At 42.1% G+C, this 17,861-nt stretch overlaps 1 protein-coding gene across 1 annotated transcript; it reads right to left on the bottom strand.

The window, feature by feature from the left end:
- Window positions 1-1,515: 1,515 nt before the first annotated feature.
- On the bottom strand, window positions 1,516-15,277 carry LOC119464688 (uncharacterized). The gene is made up of 5 exons (XM_037725680.2): window positions 15,125-15,277; window positions 10,373-10,437; window positions 6,159-6,267; window positions 4,228-4,293; window positions 1,516-1,630 (listed from the first exon to the last, which is right to left on the bottom strand). The coding sequence occupies exons 1-5, from the start codon at window positions 15,223-15,225 to the stop codon at window positions 1,585-1,587; spliced, it is 387 nt and encodes a 128-aa protein (XP_037581608.1). The 5' UTR covers window positions 15,226-15,277; the 3' UTR covers window positions 1,516-1,584.
- Window positions 15,278-17,861: the final 2,584 nt, after the last annotated feature.

Genomic DNA, 17,861 nt, shown 5'->3' with positions numbered 1-17,861 from the left:
CGTACAATATTATCAGGCAGTGAGGAAGTTCTGCAGACGTTGGTCTTGGCAGGTAAATTCATTAGCCGCGTAGGATGAGGCGAAAATTTGTGCGTGATTCAGTTATCGCTTCTTCGAAGAGGCAGCATTCAAAAATTGCGCACCCACCGTGGTTGCTCAGTGGCTATGGTGTTGGGCTGCTGAGCACGTGGTCGCGGGATCGAATCCCGGCCACGGCGGCAGCATTTAGATGGGGGCGAAATGCGGCCACCGTGGCCTAGGTGGTCGAAATTTCTGGAGTCACCCACTACGGCGTGCGTCATAATCGGATCGTGGTTTTGGCACGTAAAACCCCGTATTTTTTTTTTACAATTGTATACTGCCCTCGCAAATTCTTAAACACGAAGTCGTTACAGAGGTTGTCAGCGCTTTTCTTTAGAATGTGGGTGGCCTTTGCAGCTTCGTGGTATCTTCTCGGCGTATGATTGTAGCGCACATAGAAGAAGACGCAAGAAGTCACACGAAACCCGATTGAAAAATCCATATGCCCCATATCTCCCATATCCAATAATCCGATATGAAACATGTAGGATCCCATACAAAAACACGTTTTTCTGATATGGCATATGATGTTATTGGATATAGGTGGTATAAGGAATACGGGGTTTTTTCAGTAGGGAAGAGACAGACACGGCGCTATGTCTACGTCTCTCGTTTGCTTTCTTGCATCCACCTCTATATGCACTACAGTCATGCTAGAAGATGAAGCATCCACTGCAGCACTTGGTAACTTTTCGTCAAGGTTTTGACAGAGAACGTGCATGCGTCTTGCATGTGAGCTTAGTAGGATATGGATAAAGTCGAAGCCCGATGCAAGGTCCTTTGCTCCCCGCCAACAGCTTGGCCGAACAACACTTGAAGTTTGTGCTTAAACAGCGTACAACTATGTTCTTCGTTTAAGCGCAGCTTCAAAGCTAAAAGTGCAGCTTTTAAAGTTTTAGATGGAAGCCGAAAAGTGCTTACGAGAACGAGGTCGCGACGTGAGGAGTGTTAATCATTTTTCAGAGCCATCCGTATGTCAGGAATGGTAGCGGGCGGTGGCAATCCCACTCAGAAAGTGGGCCTTGAACTATAAGCGCTGTTTATAGGCACGAATACACACGCTCGGTGATTAGAACGCCTCACTCCACCTTGCTCCCAGTGATGCTGCTACCGACACGCAGTTTTACACGTAATCGCAAGAAGCGTTAGCATACTAATGCGGGAAAGACTATATTTTCATTTTGCGAATATAAAACGCTGCCAAATCTCACGTGCAAGGTCAGTTCCTCGCTGTCCCATAAAACTCCCTACAAGAATTAGATTGCCCAGAAGCGCGACAAGTTGCATCCTCGATGTGACTGAACCACTACGACCGAAACCGCTTTACACATGGCACTCACCTGGGCAACCGGCCGTGGTTGCGGGACCGCTTCCTTCACCCCGACTTTAACAAAAGCCAGTGCAGCCCACGTAATAAAACAATATGTTATCAAATAACCAGGCCTTGTAATAGTTTATTTATTCCTCAAATGACCAGCAGAAAGAAACGTGTGACCAATTCTTTCATCTTGCTGCCTGCTGTTCAACTTTTGTCTCTTGGTGGCATCGTCTGTAAAACGAAGCAACTGAATTCAACAACTGTCATGAAATTAATCAATTCAACTACACCAGTGGGTTTGGTCCTTGCCGAAGACGAATAAAAATGACAATTATTTTTTTGCTAGTAGGTTATCCAAAAAACACGTTTCATTTACTACGGCCAATTCTATAATTCTCAATTGCGTTGTAAGAAGTCTGTAGGGATTGAAAAGGGAATATCTTCGTTGGCGAAATATGGTCGAAACATGTACATTTTAATAAAAAGGGCTTGTGAATGCAAATCCTAAGCTTACTTACCAGTTAGGCAAATAAAGTAAATTACTTAAGAATATTTCTTCTGGCTAAAATGAGAAAACAGTAAGAATACACACTTCCTAAGAGATTCAAAAAGAAACACTAGATGGTTATGAAGGTAACTAAACGACTAGAAAAAAAAATGCCAGAGCGAGGATTGACTCTTCGGGTGTTGATGTCGTTCATCCTTTTCTATGAGTTTCTATGGGTTTAACTTCAGAAAATGGTAGTTGAATGTCGTACGGACGCTCAGACGAGTGTACTGATATCACAAAAGCAAGCTAGACGATAATACTGTCAATTGAATTTGAAATTCATATGTAGAAAATAATGTGTATTACCTCTACCTTGGTAGCATCAAGACACTAGTTGCAATAAATTGAGTCATTATGGTGCGAATTTTTCACCGCTTCTTTCGTGCTTTCATAAAACGCGTTAGTATTCGTCATGTTTGTTTATGTACAGTTTGTAAGAACTACAGAAATAATGTGTTGGCTCTGTAAGTCTAATGTTTGTTCTCTTAGCTTCATGTCACAATATTTTATTTCTTATGACCTATAAATACTTATTATCATCTTGTTTATCTCTACAAAACCCTTTCAACTGCAATAAATGCTACCCTACAGCACACATCCTGCTTTTAATTAAACAACTCCACGCGTTCTCAGTTTATGCATATTTGAGGCCAAGGAACGTGCGTTGCCCAACCCATAATAGTTTGAAACTATTGTATTCAATCAGGTTCTGACATCCATGCAACTAAATAGCCGTTTGCGCTGATGTAGACTCAGCAAAATTTATGAAATGGCCTCCTTGCCCCTTAATACTTGTTCTGACATCAGAAAGTACACTCGTGAAATCTTATTCGCTATTTCAAAAGCTTGTTGAAGTTAGGAAAGACATATGACTTTTTTCAGTGGTATCTGTATTTTTTTCTCGCTAAATCCGCGTGCCTGAAACAACACAAACATCTCTGTTAGGTTTTTTTTTTCTTTTTTTATGAGACATACTAAGGTGTGGGTGTTCCAGCATAACTTTATGCTCATCCGCAAGTGTGCACTTTAGACATCCGGTCTGCTTTTGATTTGATATATCTGTAAGAGTTGATTTAATATATTCGTAAGAGTCCTTTTGTAAGAGGAGCGTCCCTCATCCATATCGCGTTTCGTAGTAATGCACTCATACACATACTGACACGTCTTCGCTCAATTTCGCCCAATAAAAGCTAGTTTTGTCATTCACAGTATTGCTGCCCTTTTCTTCATCGTCACAACTACGTGACAATATGCATATACGTATTAGATGTTTTAATCGGCACATTTTTATTGTTTTTTGGATATTTTTCTATAAGCTTCATACCGTCTTTTCTTCCGTCTTAATTTATTCCAATACCTGCTTAATCAGGCCCAGGTGATTTTACCATTCTTGTCGGCCAATCTCCCGTAGTGAGCATGAGCCGTTTTTAGGAAACACCTATGCGTAATTAGCTGCGCGTATCTTATCCTAAAATTTCTCTCTGGTGCGTTTCTGCAAGGTCAAGCACTTATGACTTGTCATTGTACACGTTTCAGTGCTGCCTAAATGTACCGATTTCTCTTCGTGGTCCACCATGGTGGCTGTCGCCTACAAATACACTAACCCAAAGTTGGTTCTGCGGTTTCTTTATTTCTGCTCCTTTATTTATTAACAGCGAAGCTGTTTACGATGAAGGTAATCCGGTGGTGTACGCAGAAAACTCATCCGCCTGGCGATGATGTCACGATCGTCGCCTAGCAACGGAGTGCCACCTCATCGCCGCCGCTTCGCCGCCACCTCCTCGCCCCGCCGCTGCTCCCGCCACAGTGCCAACTTGCGACGCCTTGCCTAACCTCCGCAGCCGCGCCGCTCACTCTTCCGCCGTAGCTCTGCTTAACTTCTCCCCACAGCCGCGCGGGGGCGAGCTAGACAATGAGGCCACTCCAGAGTATATAGCTCCGCGTTGCCGAGGCTTGGAGACACACATTGCCTCGTGAGTTTGCGCCGAGCGCAAGGGTCGCTCGAAGAAGATCGTCACGGCCGAAGAAGAGGAGGAAGAGGGGTAATTTGTTTGCATAAGAGAAGAATGTTCATTCCTGAAAACATATATGGTCACTAACTCGGTAATAAAATCTTTGTAATGCTATCCACAATAATGTTACCCTTGACGCAGCTTGATGAGAGATTTTTAGACAATGGTATTCACAAATAGCTGAAGCACACACGGCTTCACAATTTTTCTTAAACCTAAGAGATAAAATAAAAGTTGAAGATATATAAAATCCAGTGTGCACTTACAAGAACGTCTCATTCATATATCGCCGATCGCTCGGAGTAAAGCTCGTATACCTTGTTGACCCGAATCTGTGGCCGAGAATGATACAGAGATTTAAAACCTACACAAATAGAAATGTGTATGCGTGCCTCACGCAATTCCACAAGTATCTTATCTTCGAAAATAGTCGTCTTGAGCGAAACATATATATGTCAATCGTAGTCTACGATTGACATATATATAGCTTCCAATGTATACATTTTCTCACGCACACCTGCGTCAAGCCACTTCTACCTGCTCACATGTATTACTGACAGCGACGTTGTCGAACATTTCCATGAATGAGTCAATTCTACTAGATTGATATAAAAGCAATGGGAATTCCAAGAGCTGTAGAAAAATTACCGAAACATTTTTGCGCTAGCACAAAAAATTTTGGTCAATAAATAAGGCTTAACATCCTTATGACATCGAACATATGTGCAAGATCTGAGATTATAACGTGTTGGCTATGGGATTGCAGACCTAAGGACTGTTAACAGGAACTATAGCTAGTGTAATAGAAACGTTTGAGACAAAATATAAACTCTGTGCTGGTTTTATCTGGGCTCGAAAATTCCCACAAAATTAAACCTTACGCAACTGTAAATATGCGCCACATGCAGAACCAGACTGAGGCGGCAAAAGTTATAAGACGTCTTCTTAACTGATTTGAGGCACAAAACTACCAATAATTTGGCAGAGGCAACAACGCAAACTCAGAACATCGGATCGTACCACTATCATCAAGCAATCATAGTGCTTCTTGCGACTGTAATAAGGAGAAATGTGTTTGTCAACTTATCTTACACAAAACATATATGCCTTTAAAATATTGACTCGCGCGGGGAATTCCCGTTAAAAGGCTCCCTTGCAAGAGGCATCGTCCGCGCTTTGATACCACTTACGCAAAGCGCGTCCTGTTCCGCATGAAGAAGGTTTTACCACTAGCTTACATCTGCATTCATCGCTATCAGTAAAAGGGTCACCTACATACTCTCAAGCGTACCCCCAAATGTACAGCTCACGTTCAGCATGTAAAAGATGAAAAAAATCCTTTCACTTGTCCAATGTATTTGTCACGCGGGCATGGAAACCAGCGCTACGGAAAGCTCTATGCGCGTTAGCGTTGTTTTTGTCACATTCATTGTGGCCTTTTTTTTTTCAACGCTACGACCATTGCTTCAAGAAGAGCTTCATATTTTATTGAAGTTTTTTGCTGGGGTCGCAATGTTCCGAATCATTCCCACTTGATGCTACTTTTCAAATTTTCCAAGGTTCTTCGTACCGACAAGTCAGTAGTTGGCTCGTGCTAACACGTGTATTTGTAATAAGTGTTGTGTACCCGCAAATTTCGGACTGATAACTGATAAGACAGACTTCAAGCGTCATTGTTCTCTTTGCGCTGTATGTTCTGTGCTTGTAGACATTTTTTAAATTCTTCCTTGGCTTATATTCAGCATTTCGCACCTTCCACGTCCCCTGGCTAAAATGGTATTCGTCACATTTTTGGGTGGTTCGGTCTGCTTTCACACTTTTGTTATAACAAATAAAAACAGGCTGAGTGCCTCATCAAAGGAAATGGAGAAAATACACACATAGTTATTGGTTAGGAAGGGAAGAATAATGGTTAAGGAACAAAAGCGAAGGCGCTGCACATGATAACCAGGAAAATGATGATTTAGGCACGGCTGGCACCCCCGTCATCATTACTGTCATCCTACAGAAAAGTAGCTAAGAGGATAGCCACTAGTGAAGACTCGCAAAAGATGCACAATGAAATATTGGATTTCGAAGAGGACTAGCATGGGAAAAACAACGAAGCGTAATGTGATTCTATGAAATCCAATTTTTGAGTGCAGTGGCTTCTTTGCATTTTTATTTGGAGAAGAAAAATTGCACAATATATGCTTACACAAACGCCGTCGCACGGGCAGCGAAGTCAATACCAAGTGCTTCATTTGGAATGTTCACAACTGCAGCACTCGCGTTCGTACTACAGAACGTTCCCCTGGTGTTCATTTCTGAAAAGATAATTGAGAGTTATTATTTATGTTTGAGATTCTGCAACTTGCTGTTCTACTGATATGATACTTTCGAAAAAATCCATTCAAGATGCGCTGCAAGAAATGACTAGTTCGAAGAGTCATTTTATATCACTACAATATAAAATCTATAAATATTATGCAATATATTTCATGAGACGCTCACAATTTCTTCGCGTCAGAAATAATGTATCATTTCTCATTTGCATTGCTTTGCTAAACAAGGCTGCAAAATGCAGGTATTTTTTTACTCTTTTGAGTTCTGTTTTGGTTTCCCTCGTTATACCGAACAGTGTACTCCACCACTTCAGAAGGCGTTGTAATAAAAGACCGCAGGGGCACCTTCTTTCAAGGCAATGTATTTCTTTATTTAGACACAAAGAATAACGAAAAAGCCGGTGTCTATGGACACGGTTATCCCAAACACACTACTAAGGTAAGAATAAAGAAATGAACAAGAACATTTCGACAACTACACACCCAGGAAAAGTCACAAGCACCGCTGTGGCCGAAGTGCCATGAGTGACACTGATAACACTCCTTGGGCCAAATCTACCATTTATTCGCGAATATTCGAGAATACAGAACGAAAGATAACCACCGCCGTAGCTGCATTGGGAGTACATCACACGCGTATGCAATTTGTGTTGGTTTATCCACTACCGGCGTCAAATTATTTTTTTTCAACGTGAACTTTCTGTTTCCTCATTTGTGCACTTCCATTAAACGCGCAATAAGTTTGCCTTGTGCCTTCCTTTTCTTGATTGCCTGTGTCCCTCATGTTGTCAAAGCATACAAAACTGAACACCTGGTACCCTCTTCGTCTCAGTCAAGCACGCAAACATTTTCCCTACACACACGAGCACCGCAAACGGTATCCAATAGCAGGAACATTCACACATCTCACAGATCGAGAAATAATAGAGTATTGGAGTAGCATACATAATTTTTTTACATAATAATATAGGCAACATTCCTATTGGCACATAAATGCGACCACCCAAAACGACAAGGCCACCGTATGAAAATGTCAGAAAGAAAAAAACTTTGTGGATACAATAACTCAATAATGTGGCTCTTCAATGAAGTGCCAGCTAACGGTCACTGAGGGCGTCAATTGACGGACTCGGTTTATCAAGGCATGACCATGTTTCGAGCATTGTGCTTACTGTGAGAGGATGTCTGTTAAAAACGTTTAAAGGTCACGGAGAGGAACCCGCCGTTGGTGTAACGTAGGACCTGCTATGATAATATGCTGCACTGAAGAGTTGGCATTGCCACAGAAGCTACAATTTCAGGGCCTTCTTCTCTTGAAGACACACAATAAATGCTGCGCCAGTTCATTGACGCATATCTGGTTGCCAAGTCTATGCTGCAGTGCAACAAAAGGTAATGGTGCCTTATGCGACAAATGTAACTGCAGTGAGGGTGCTGAATGCGCACATGGTGATAGCTAACTTATGGGCTACCTAATTGCCTCTAATACCTACTTGACTCATTAGCTACTGAAAACTATCATCATGAACAGCATAAAAAGCAATGGTCAATGTTTTCGTTATTTCGTATGCCGTAGAGTTATCTACACGATATTGAAATATTTCGTTACTTGTAGAACTCTTTTGGGAGTCGGAATTTGACTTGAGCGCCTTGAAAACTCTAGCTCCTGAATACGCGCTATTTTATTTTTTTACAGCGACGCTCTTTATGGCTAGGTTTCCGAGAAATTTTCATGTGCGCGCGCAAAAACTCCGGTCTCGTGGGCCAATCCTGTTCATTGTGCAGAAAAGGTCCCAGTGCAATGGAATATACCTTTATGGACTCTGGGTGGAGGGTTCTGGGACCTGTAACGTTCCCTTGAACTACCCTTGTCATACCTAGGACCCAATGGGTTCCCAGGCACTAGAGTAAGAACAATTTTTTTATTAATGCTTATTGACAAAACATCGTAACAAAGGGGTTACAAACCTAAACATAACGGAGTAAAACTGTATGCAATAAATATCGAACAGAAAATGGCTAAAAAACACTAGTTAGTTGTGCTACTAATATAAAAGGCTAAAACTGTAAAGGTGTATATATAACGCTTCTCTAAAAACAATAAATACATTAGGCTGAGCCGATATAACTTGTCTAAATTTGTGTGGAGAAGCAGATCGTGCCACTTATAGAAAGTTTTTTCATGATCTGCAGGTACTGTTTGCTGCAGATACTGCGCAGGACACAATCGTTCCCTGGGTCCCAGTTGCCAAGGCAGCCTCCTGCCAAGGAGCACCCAAAGAGACTCGTACAGGTGTGGCATGGAAGTAAACTTACAGAGGGAAAATGAATCATCCCACCTTAAACTCTCGGATGCTGTGTTACACTGGTAGCCTACTGCTAGTTAAGAATAAAAAAAAATAAAACTACTAAATCGTCGTGAACTTCGCATCAATTTCAATAAGTGTATGCTACCACACTCTTCCGAGTAGCTCAAAACAACGCGCCCACTCCGTGAAATTACACTGACTAATGAGCAAGCTGTCAACCACTGTTTGTAATATGTGCTAAGACATTTCGTTAACGCAATCTTGGTGGACATGTGCCATAACTGAACTCGATGTATGCAATGTGGTAAGACATCACTAACACATTCTTATGAAACAGCCTCAGAATATCTGAGAGATGTGAGCATTGGTAGAGCATTCAACCTACTGTGTTTATGCCGAGAAAAATAATCTCGATAAAGAGCCGCCCATAGAGTGGTAGGTTTGCGAGAACTCATAACAGAATTGCGTTCCCGGTCTCTTGATAGCTTTCGCAACAGGAAGGCTTCTTTACAGCGTTTTTGGAACAATTCTTCTCTCAATTCTTTTTGCAACCTCTCCCCCACCCCCCAATATATTCATAGTGCACCTTCTCTTAAAAATGAGTGAGAGCCACGTTTAGCGTACTTGTCTAAACTGTGAAAACGTCGACACCATTTAAAGCAAATGGATTCTTATGCATTGTCATCGCTAACTTGTAATATAGTATAAGACGTGTGATAACACATATTGATGGTCGACAAAGTATACCCTAAATGACCTCTTTTGGTAGGTACTGTATCTTCGCAAAAGTATTTCAATTATATTTTACTGTTATGTTTTGTGCGGAGATATTTTTTACGACAGTGTATGCACAACGGTAAATACAATCTTTCCGCTCACATGATCAATAAGGGAATATTGAAACAAATGCAGCACTTACCACTCCTACATGTTTATTACATCGGCAGACATGGTGCCAAGCAATACAAGGAAGTTCACATAGAAGTCCATACAGATAGCATTTGTTGCTTTTGACAGCTGATTCGGTTTTCACATTCGCCTAATTATCTGCTATGCAAACGCCCAATTTATCACACTCATGGATGTGAAAGAATGTATGGCGACGTTTCGTTTCAAAAATATTGTTAAATCCTATTTGTTTTCGTGTGCTCCTGCATAGAATACGTATGACCTCAAGCGCCAGGTGGTTAAGGATCTACGAGAGAAAAAAACTGATTTGTTTTTGTTGTGTTACTAATTGTCGCTACTTTTATTGCACCGAACTTTTTCCCAATGCATCCGCTATCAACTGTTTAATTTCTTATAGAATGTTCACGCTACAGCTGAACAGTTCATCGTTGGTTGGGCTATTGTCAGGCAGACTTTTCTGCCTTCAGCGGTACCTTCCCCTGTCCTGTATTGGGTCGGAAACAACAAATCGAACGAAATGAAAATAAAATATCACGAGGTATCATTACGAGTATAATCATATCCCTATTGTTTCTCAATATGCTCTCCCTTGATGCCGTTATATGGCCGTTTTTACGAAAAGGAATGCACTGGCTTTGTTTTCAGAAGTGGCAAACTTACGATTGGTGCAAATTTCTTTTTTTTCGCGCCTTAGCGTCAATTTTTGCCGTTTACGTTAGAATTTCGAAATAGTTAAATGAGCACCGCAATAACAATACATCCTTCCTGGTCCATTACTGCAACATTATTGTCAATATGGTAGCACTGGTGATGTCTGACAAACTGAACAGGATAAGCTGCTAGGCTTTATATAACAATAAAAATCTTACCGAAAAGTTCAACTGGTACTTGATCAGTTTCATGTTGTTTACCGCTTTCCTTTAGTATACTTCGACTGAAAAAAAAAAACACTATACATACGAACATAATTCAAGGCAAGAAGCTACATAGAGAAATATGAAGAATGGGCCGGGAGATACGTTCAAAATGCGGCACATTTATTGTCATAAAAAAGGCGCACGAGAGCACAGATTGCATTTTCAAACATAACCATAACTGGCCTTCAGTTGGCTACTTCAGTCACAAAAGCGAAAGCAAGAATGCCGCCAGCAAAATTTACTATTTTAACTGTGACAGTCTATTTGGCCGAATGCGTTCTTGAACAGTTCTTTTGTGGCTCTAGTCAAGCTACAAGATATCGCTGGCTAGGATCATCAGAAACTGAAGCGCAACGTTATCTTCAGGAGTGTGACATAAGGACTTGACTTTAGAAATATATTTCAAATTTTTTTATACTTTAAATTATACACAAAATTGGCTTTTGTAATTTTCCGAACCCTGGTTTTATATCACCTTTGGGTTAGTATACTCATTAAGTGTGCAGGGCTCACAGTCATGCCTTCTTCGCAACTGTTCCTACACTTGTCGTTTTATGCACTAAACAAATAATTCAAATTTATTCACCATGCACTTTATGCCAGTGTCACGTTTTTCACCACGCACTGAAAGCTTGTATTGCCGTATAGAGCACTTACAGATTTCATTTTTCGCTAGTCTGAGCCAGGTGACGTGATATGTATTATTAGCGAGAATGAATGCAGTTTACCTCAGCAAAGAAATAAAAAACCTATATGGGTTCTAAGTGAATGCCCAACAAAGTATATGTTAGTGTCCACGAAGGCTATTTATTGAAACTCATTTATTGTAGATTTCTAGAGCACGAGCATCTCGATACTTTGGGAACTATTGGCCTAAATTACATTTCAGGGGAGGTTCGAGGATGAGCCCACCATGAAAGCAAAATATGTTGTTTATTTTACCAACGTATTCGACATATTACGTGCTGTCAGCACCAGAGCAATAACAAATGGAGCAATGTTGCGTGTAAGTATATGCATTCTGCCACCCTCTGTTCACTCGGCTGCCACGTTTTCCGTTAAAATATAAACAAGTGAAGTTTGAAACGATATGTTCATCCTTTTGAACGCAATTACGAAAACTAGTTCTGCCTATGTACAGACGCATCCTGCGAAGCGGAAGACTAAACGCACAGCTGTGTGATACCATCGGAACCGACAGTGTGCATATGTGCGTGTTTATTTCCGACCAATCACGCTCTTGTTACCGTACTTTACAAAATTCCCATTATGTCGTTTGCGAGTTATAAAATCGCAATCTATTTGGTGTGCATACTTGAAGTTGTACAAAAACGAATTACTAAAGTGTGAAGAATGTATTGCTCAACATCTCCAATCACATCTACAGGGAAGCCACATCTACGGCAATTTTGTTAAAACATGTAAAGTGTAGTTAGGCAGGCTGTTAGATAAGGAGACGCAATGCTTGTATTATTCTTTATTGTTATTCCCAAGGACATAAAATGCTAAAACGGAAATTGTTGCAGCTTTTACGCGTGTTAAAGGCAGAATTATAGGAAGCATAGACTTTCAAGCGGCATCCTACGGCAGCAAATTTCTGAAGCACACACACACATGTGAAATCCAGGACCTGCGCCCTTACCTAAATGTGCAATTGACAAATAACACACAAGAAAGTAATATATGACTATATCCTGCGGGAATATTTATTGATTGTGCGAGCAATGTTATCATTTTATCTGCGTCATTAGTATCACAGCATATCCAGACGGTTCATGCGTGCAGTGCTACTCTTTTTTTTTCATAACATCTGCAGAGTGTCCGACGTAACTATGGCCCGCTGTTACGATTCGCTTAGAGCGGCCATGCCTGGAGCACGTGCCGTCTGTTATGATTCCCCTAGTTGGCCATGCCCGGACCACGTGCAGTCTGTTGCGATTTACTTAGAGCAGCCATGCACGGACCACGTGCAGTCTGTTACAATTCACTTTGAGCGGCCATGCCCGGACCAGGTGCGAACGCATGGGAAACGGCGTGCCAAACGATCTCTTTCGTCAATATGAACAGACGTGTCCGTCGCGAGTGTCAGAGATACGTCAGAGACGAAACCTGTCGTGCCGCCTTGCGACCATCTCACCCCCGCTGGGGACGTTCACCCCGCTACGGTCACCCACCCTCACTTCTTCGTCTGGTTGCCCTGTCCTGCGGTGGGGGCAGGAGAGGGGAAGAGTGGCCGGATGGTGATGGGTATAAGAAACCAGCAAGCATCCACGTGGAGAACACTTTTGCCCTAGCATACAGGCGCAGGTACGCTGAACGTTTTTTATATGTTTTTAGGAGCACACCGCTCGCCCGTAACCATCTATTAAACTTGTGTTATTTGTTTTTACGTCACCTCGTCTTCCCTGCCGGACCCTCTCCAATGGTAAACCTGGTTCGAGTTCCAAGCAGACGATGTTGAAGGTTCATCAAACCTCTGCCCGTAACACTGCGAATACACGCAAAGTGTCTGGAGCCGCCACTCCCCCGGCAATATTGCGTGTATTCGCGGGTTTCCTCCACGCTCGGAAAAACACTTTGTTGTAGCACATATTGAGCAACCAAAAGCTCTATCGAGAGTTTCTCATGTTCTACAGTTTTCTCATTGAAATCTTTCATCTAAGTATAATGCTTGAGAGGTAGAATAAATAATTAACACTAATTGTGTAATTAGGCGGAATGCAAAAAAATAATCGGAGTAAATCCAAGCAACGGCAAACAACATTACCTTGCTTCTGTCCAGCTACGTGCCATTTGCATAGTTTTAAAGTTGCGCTAGAATTACGCGGGTCGGCCTGTATATATGGTCAAAAGAATTCGAAAGGTTAATTGTTTTACTTCATGAAATAATTGTTGTGCAATGATTCATTAAGAGACAGTGTAAATGGATTTTCATAGCAGAAATATGCATGACTTCCGCGTGTATACTATGGTGTAGGGAAATAAACGGGCATTCTTAGACAACCACTCAATAGCTTGCCTCGTGCCTTGCTGGGCAAACATTTACTCTCTAAAATAAATTGCTGATTTCGTTCCATTCCGCCAACCAAGAAAATTAAGAAACAAACTTATATTCATGCGCGTCTGAAGAATATGAAGATAGTTTTATTTTGAATTAGGAATGCTGGAGCGCTTGGGCCACCCGATAGGGACGACCATGGAAAACTTTTAGGTGACACACAATATGAAAAAATAATTCTGCTATCTCCCATTGGTTCTGTGTCCGCGTTCAAATTTGAGCATATAGATTTTTTCTCATTAGCTGCTAACGTACGTATTTTGAGTGTTCTGTAAAAAAAAGGGGGCTTTTGCCGGTTTGTTCTACACATTTCCTTTGTGCACTTTTTCCTGGCCTAATTTACTGAAAGTTCCGAAGTGTTTCTTTCTTTTTATTGCCGGAAATACTGATGTGAAGGCATGACATAATGACATGACATAAGCATAGAGAGTGTTTTTTTTTTAAGTTTGAGTAGGGCTGCCTAAGGCATAATAAAAAAGTAATAAATATGCATGCAATGTCAGATTGTACTGATGTTTAGAAAGGCCCCTTTTACAGTAATAATGACTTCACTTAATGTATTCAACGTGCCGGCGACTGCGGAAGACAAACCATCTGAGCGATGTCTCTCGCATTTGCCCTGTACCTGGGCAACTCCGGAGCAGGTGGTACAGATCGGTGTCTTGCCAAGCTTTTAGATTTAGGGCATGTGGTGTTATCCTATTTAAGCCATTTTATTCAGAAGTCACAATATCACTGGCAGGTACCCTATTGCGTGTCCTCCTCAGGTAAAGTTCCGTCACCGTTGTAAGGCTGCGGGGCAGGGGAAGTGCTCATGGAGAATGAAATCGCGTGTATGCGTTGGAGGAACTGCTTTTTGACGTAGGAAAACAATAAATGGCCGCCTATAAGAGGAGGCGGTGCATGAGTGCTCTTTGTTTAGTCGTGTATTGGTATCTGCCATTGCATTTAGAGGGCACATATCTGTCCTTAAATACTGTTTATGTGAATACTGAAATGCGAGCTATCGTGAAGCATGTATTTATTGAAAATTATTGTAGCTTTATTACATCGCGCCAGCCTTTTACTGGCACTCAATAAATCAGCGTATGTGTGTAAATGGACGATGAAAACATCACCCAAACACACACATACGCTGATTTATAAACAGTGGGCTGCGTGAAGGGCATCCTATATGGCCTACACTTCAACTAGTTACAGACAGGGAGAGTTGAAAAGTAATATAACGGCGCTGAGTCAGAGCAAATTGTTGCTGAGGATACAGCGTATAATGATTGAAAGTAGCAAAATATTCTTGTTCTTTGTGTTCTTTATGTCTCCTTGATGTGCCAAATAGAGGAGCAAATGCGTCCAATCAAATATTAAGAAGGTGGTCGTGGGTAAAGCGTGCCAATTTTACAACGTTTGGCACCCCAATGAAATCTTCTGGACGCCGAAAAATTTTTTTTTCAATCTACATTACTTGCTAGGCAGCACAGTAGCCTCCCGCGAAGCAATATATCAATATCATTTCGAAGTTATAAAAATGCACGATAAACAGAACGTGCCTTTACCATGCAATATAATAACATTGGACATTTTGAGAGCTATCATGTCCTAACGTCATTATGTAACAGGTATGAAGCTCAGAGGTAACGAATACTTACTTTGTAAAAAAATAGAACACAGAGTTATTTGAAACAGTCTTGTTCCCGGCGAACTCTAGCAGCTTCTCGAGCGTTTTCTCGCCATCCACAGCTTGCGTCATATTCTCAAATGGTACAGACAGGTTATCATTCTGAAATGACAGAGATAAGAGGATAACGTAAATAGACGTGAAACACACATCAGCCTTTGGTGGCGTACATTTACACCGAAGGGCTCCAGTTTTCAAGCGCTATCGGCAAAAACCGCGCTTGATTGAGAATATCGACGCAACAACAGCATACCTATAATTTTCGAATATTTTATTCCTACTCTAAGAACGAGTTGTCCACCTTTTATGTCAACGCTTTCTGTGCCAGCCATATGCATCATGTGTTACATTAAAGTAGATTTGAGCAGTCATTAAATGAACGTGAAAATGATAACGTCTACACATAGGGACCAAGGAATGGTACACATTTCTTCAAACATTCCAAAACAATACCACCTAAGAAGTGCTAGCACAGTCATGTAATAAACTTTACCCTTCAGGTACAGCTCAATCCGGCACTTGTTCCCGCGAGTTCATGACTTTGAGATGCATTCCTCAAATCGGAATACTATCTGCGCTCCTGTCTCGCATTGACGGGCCTTCATATAAAAACACAAACCAGCCATAGACACATTTGATAATAAAAAGCGCAGTGGAGGAATATATTACGGGAATCCTCCCTTGGGCCCACTCGGATCCCGATTCAACGCGGCGTGTTGACAGCCTCACAGCTTACAAGTTAGGAGCAGCAGCAGTTAGGCCAATCAATTCTGACGCAATAAGAAATGGTTGAGCCAGTAAATTATAACAGAAAAAGAATAGCGTCGAAAAACATTAGGAAGAAAGTACGATCGTAACAGTGCCTCCTCGGCCATCAGCACCAGAGTAGAAACTCAAAATGATCTTCAATGTGAACCGGCCGAGCATGTCAGAGTCACCAGGGGAAAAAAATAAAACCTAATGGTAAATCGATTTGTTCATGCGACCAGAATGCGTTAACGTTAATCCTTCGCGAACCTTAAGTAACCGACAAGATTCCTATAGAACGCCACATGCTTCTTAACGGCACCTACCACATGCGGGCGTGCTTTATGCCGTTGGCTACAGAAGCTTACAGTACATGACATTCGCTTAAAAAAGAGAAAGAAATATCCGTGAAGCCTGGGCACATAGTTTTGATTTCTAAGGTCTAGTCTGTAGCACTTTTTGCGGCCTACTCTGGTAACTACTAAATTACAAGTTCCATATTGTTACACGAACGAAGGGTTAAGCACTGGAGACTATTTACAATGTATATTTACGAAAGACAACTGCAGCACTGGCCAGTTCAGCCGACAGCTCGAGAGCAAGGAGCAGTTCGTCTGCTACGTCGGGGCGCTCGCGCGCATCGTCCACAAGAAACACGCAATATGCATGTACCATTATTCCTGACGGCAGAAGCACTGTCACGGTGCGTTTAAATATCGGTGGTAAAAGGAGAGTAATGCGGTTTTAGGCGTGGAATTTGGGGCAGAGGAGGCACTGGTATTGACTGGGTCGATTTCATAAGTAACTGGAGTCACGGCACGCACCACTCGATATGAGCCTGTGTACCGAGACAGGAGTTTTTCTGACAGGCCAACATGACGAGTCGGGGACCACAGGTGTACCAGAGATCCAGGCGAAAAGTGGTCGTCTCTGTGTTGTCGATCGTACAAACGCTGTTGGTTCTCTTGGGAGGTCAGGAGGCGTGCGCGGGCTATTTTGCGTGCTTGGGCTGCCCTGGTGATGGCGTTAAGTGCATATTCGATGATGATATATGTTGTTTTCTGGCGCAAGGGCCAGCTATGGCCAAAGAGCGCCAAGACGTGGTGTACTGAGTGAGCAATGGTATGATCAATGACAGTGGGTAGGTGTAGGGTGGCTGTAAAGGGGCCTAAAATCTGCGCACTAAAGGTGCGTAAAATACAAAATTAATAAGATCATGACAATGATGTGATAGGGCGCAATGAATATGGTATAAAAAAGCTGTGAGCGATACAAGGCACTACTGCCTCACAGAGACCCTTAGAAGCAAGAGCCTGGAGGAGAGTGCATTTCAAAATGCTGTCGCAGCAGCGTCCTCTGAAAGAGGACCCTGCTATGAATCTCTCGGGCGAAGAACTTGCAAAATGTCGATGTCGTTTAAAAAGGCTAAAACTGAGTCGTGCTGAAATACCGGGTCATTAGCTAAAAACATCGCTGGGTGAAGGGGCATGTTCTCTCTATAGGCTTGAACAAAGTGTTTCTTTCTTTCAGGTTCTATTAATGGACACTGTACTAGGATGTGAAGTACAGTAAGTGCTTCCCCGCATCTAGTACAGGTTGGGGGTTCGCCTCCAGACAGCAGGTAATTATGCGTGCTGTAAGTGTGTCCTATTCTGAGCCTACAGAATAGGACATCATTTCTTCTAGATTTCGTGGTCGATGGCCAGTTTCCTAAATGGGGCTTAATTAAATGGAGCTTGTTATGAGTCTGGCCGTCCCACAAACGCTGCCAATGGACTCGAAGTCTCTTGCGTAGATATGGCTTCATATCATGAACAGGGACGGGCATAGATGTGTTGCCAGCTTTTGCCTCGATGGATGTGGCAAGCTGGTCTGCCAGTACATTTCCCTCGATGTCTCGGTGTCCTGGCACCCAGCACACCACAACATGCTGCCCAGATGCATAAATACTACATATGAAT

Source organism: Dermacentor silvarum, chromosome 9 (assembly GCF_013339745.2).
Source record: "Dermacentor silvarum isolate Dsil-2018 chromosome 9, BIME_Dsil_1.4, whole genome shotgun sequence".
NCBI lineage: Eukaryota > Metazoa > Arthropoda > Arachnida > Ixodida > Ixodidae > Dermacentor > Dermacentor silvarum.
This window is presented reverse-complemented; position numbering and strand designations above follow the sequence as displayed.

Bases quoted from the DNA above. Each gene is read 5' to 3' on its own strand.
- LOC119464688 (XM_037725680.2), bottom strand. From the start codon at position 15,225: ATGACGCAAGCTGTGGATGGCGAGAAAACGCTCGAGAAGCTGCTAGAG. The intron at 6,268-10,372 runs GTAAGATTTTTA...TTATCTTTTCAG, and splicing joins AGTACCAGTTGAACTTTTCG to AAATGAACACCAGGGGAACG. The intron at 1,631-4,227 runs GTAAGTGCACAC...TTCGTTTTACAG, and splicing joins TATATGAATGAGACGTTCTT to ACGATGCCACCAAGAGACAA.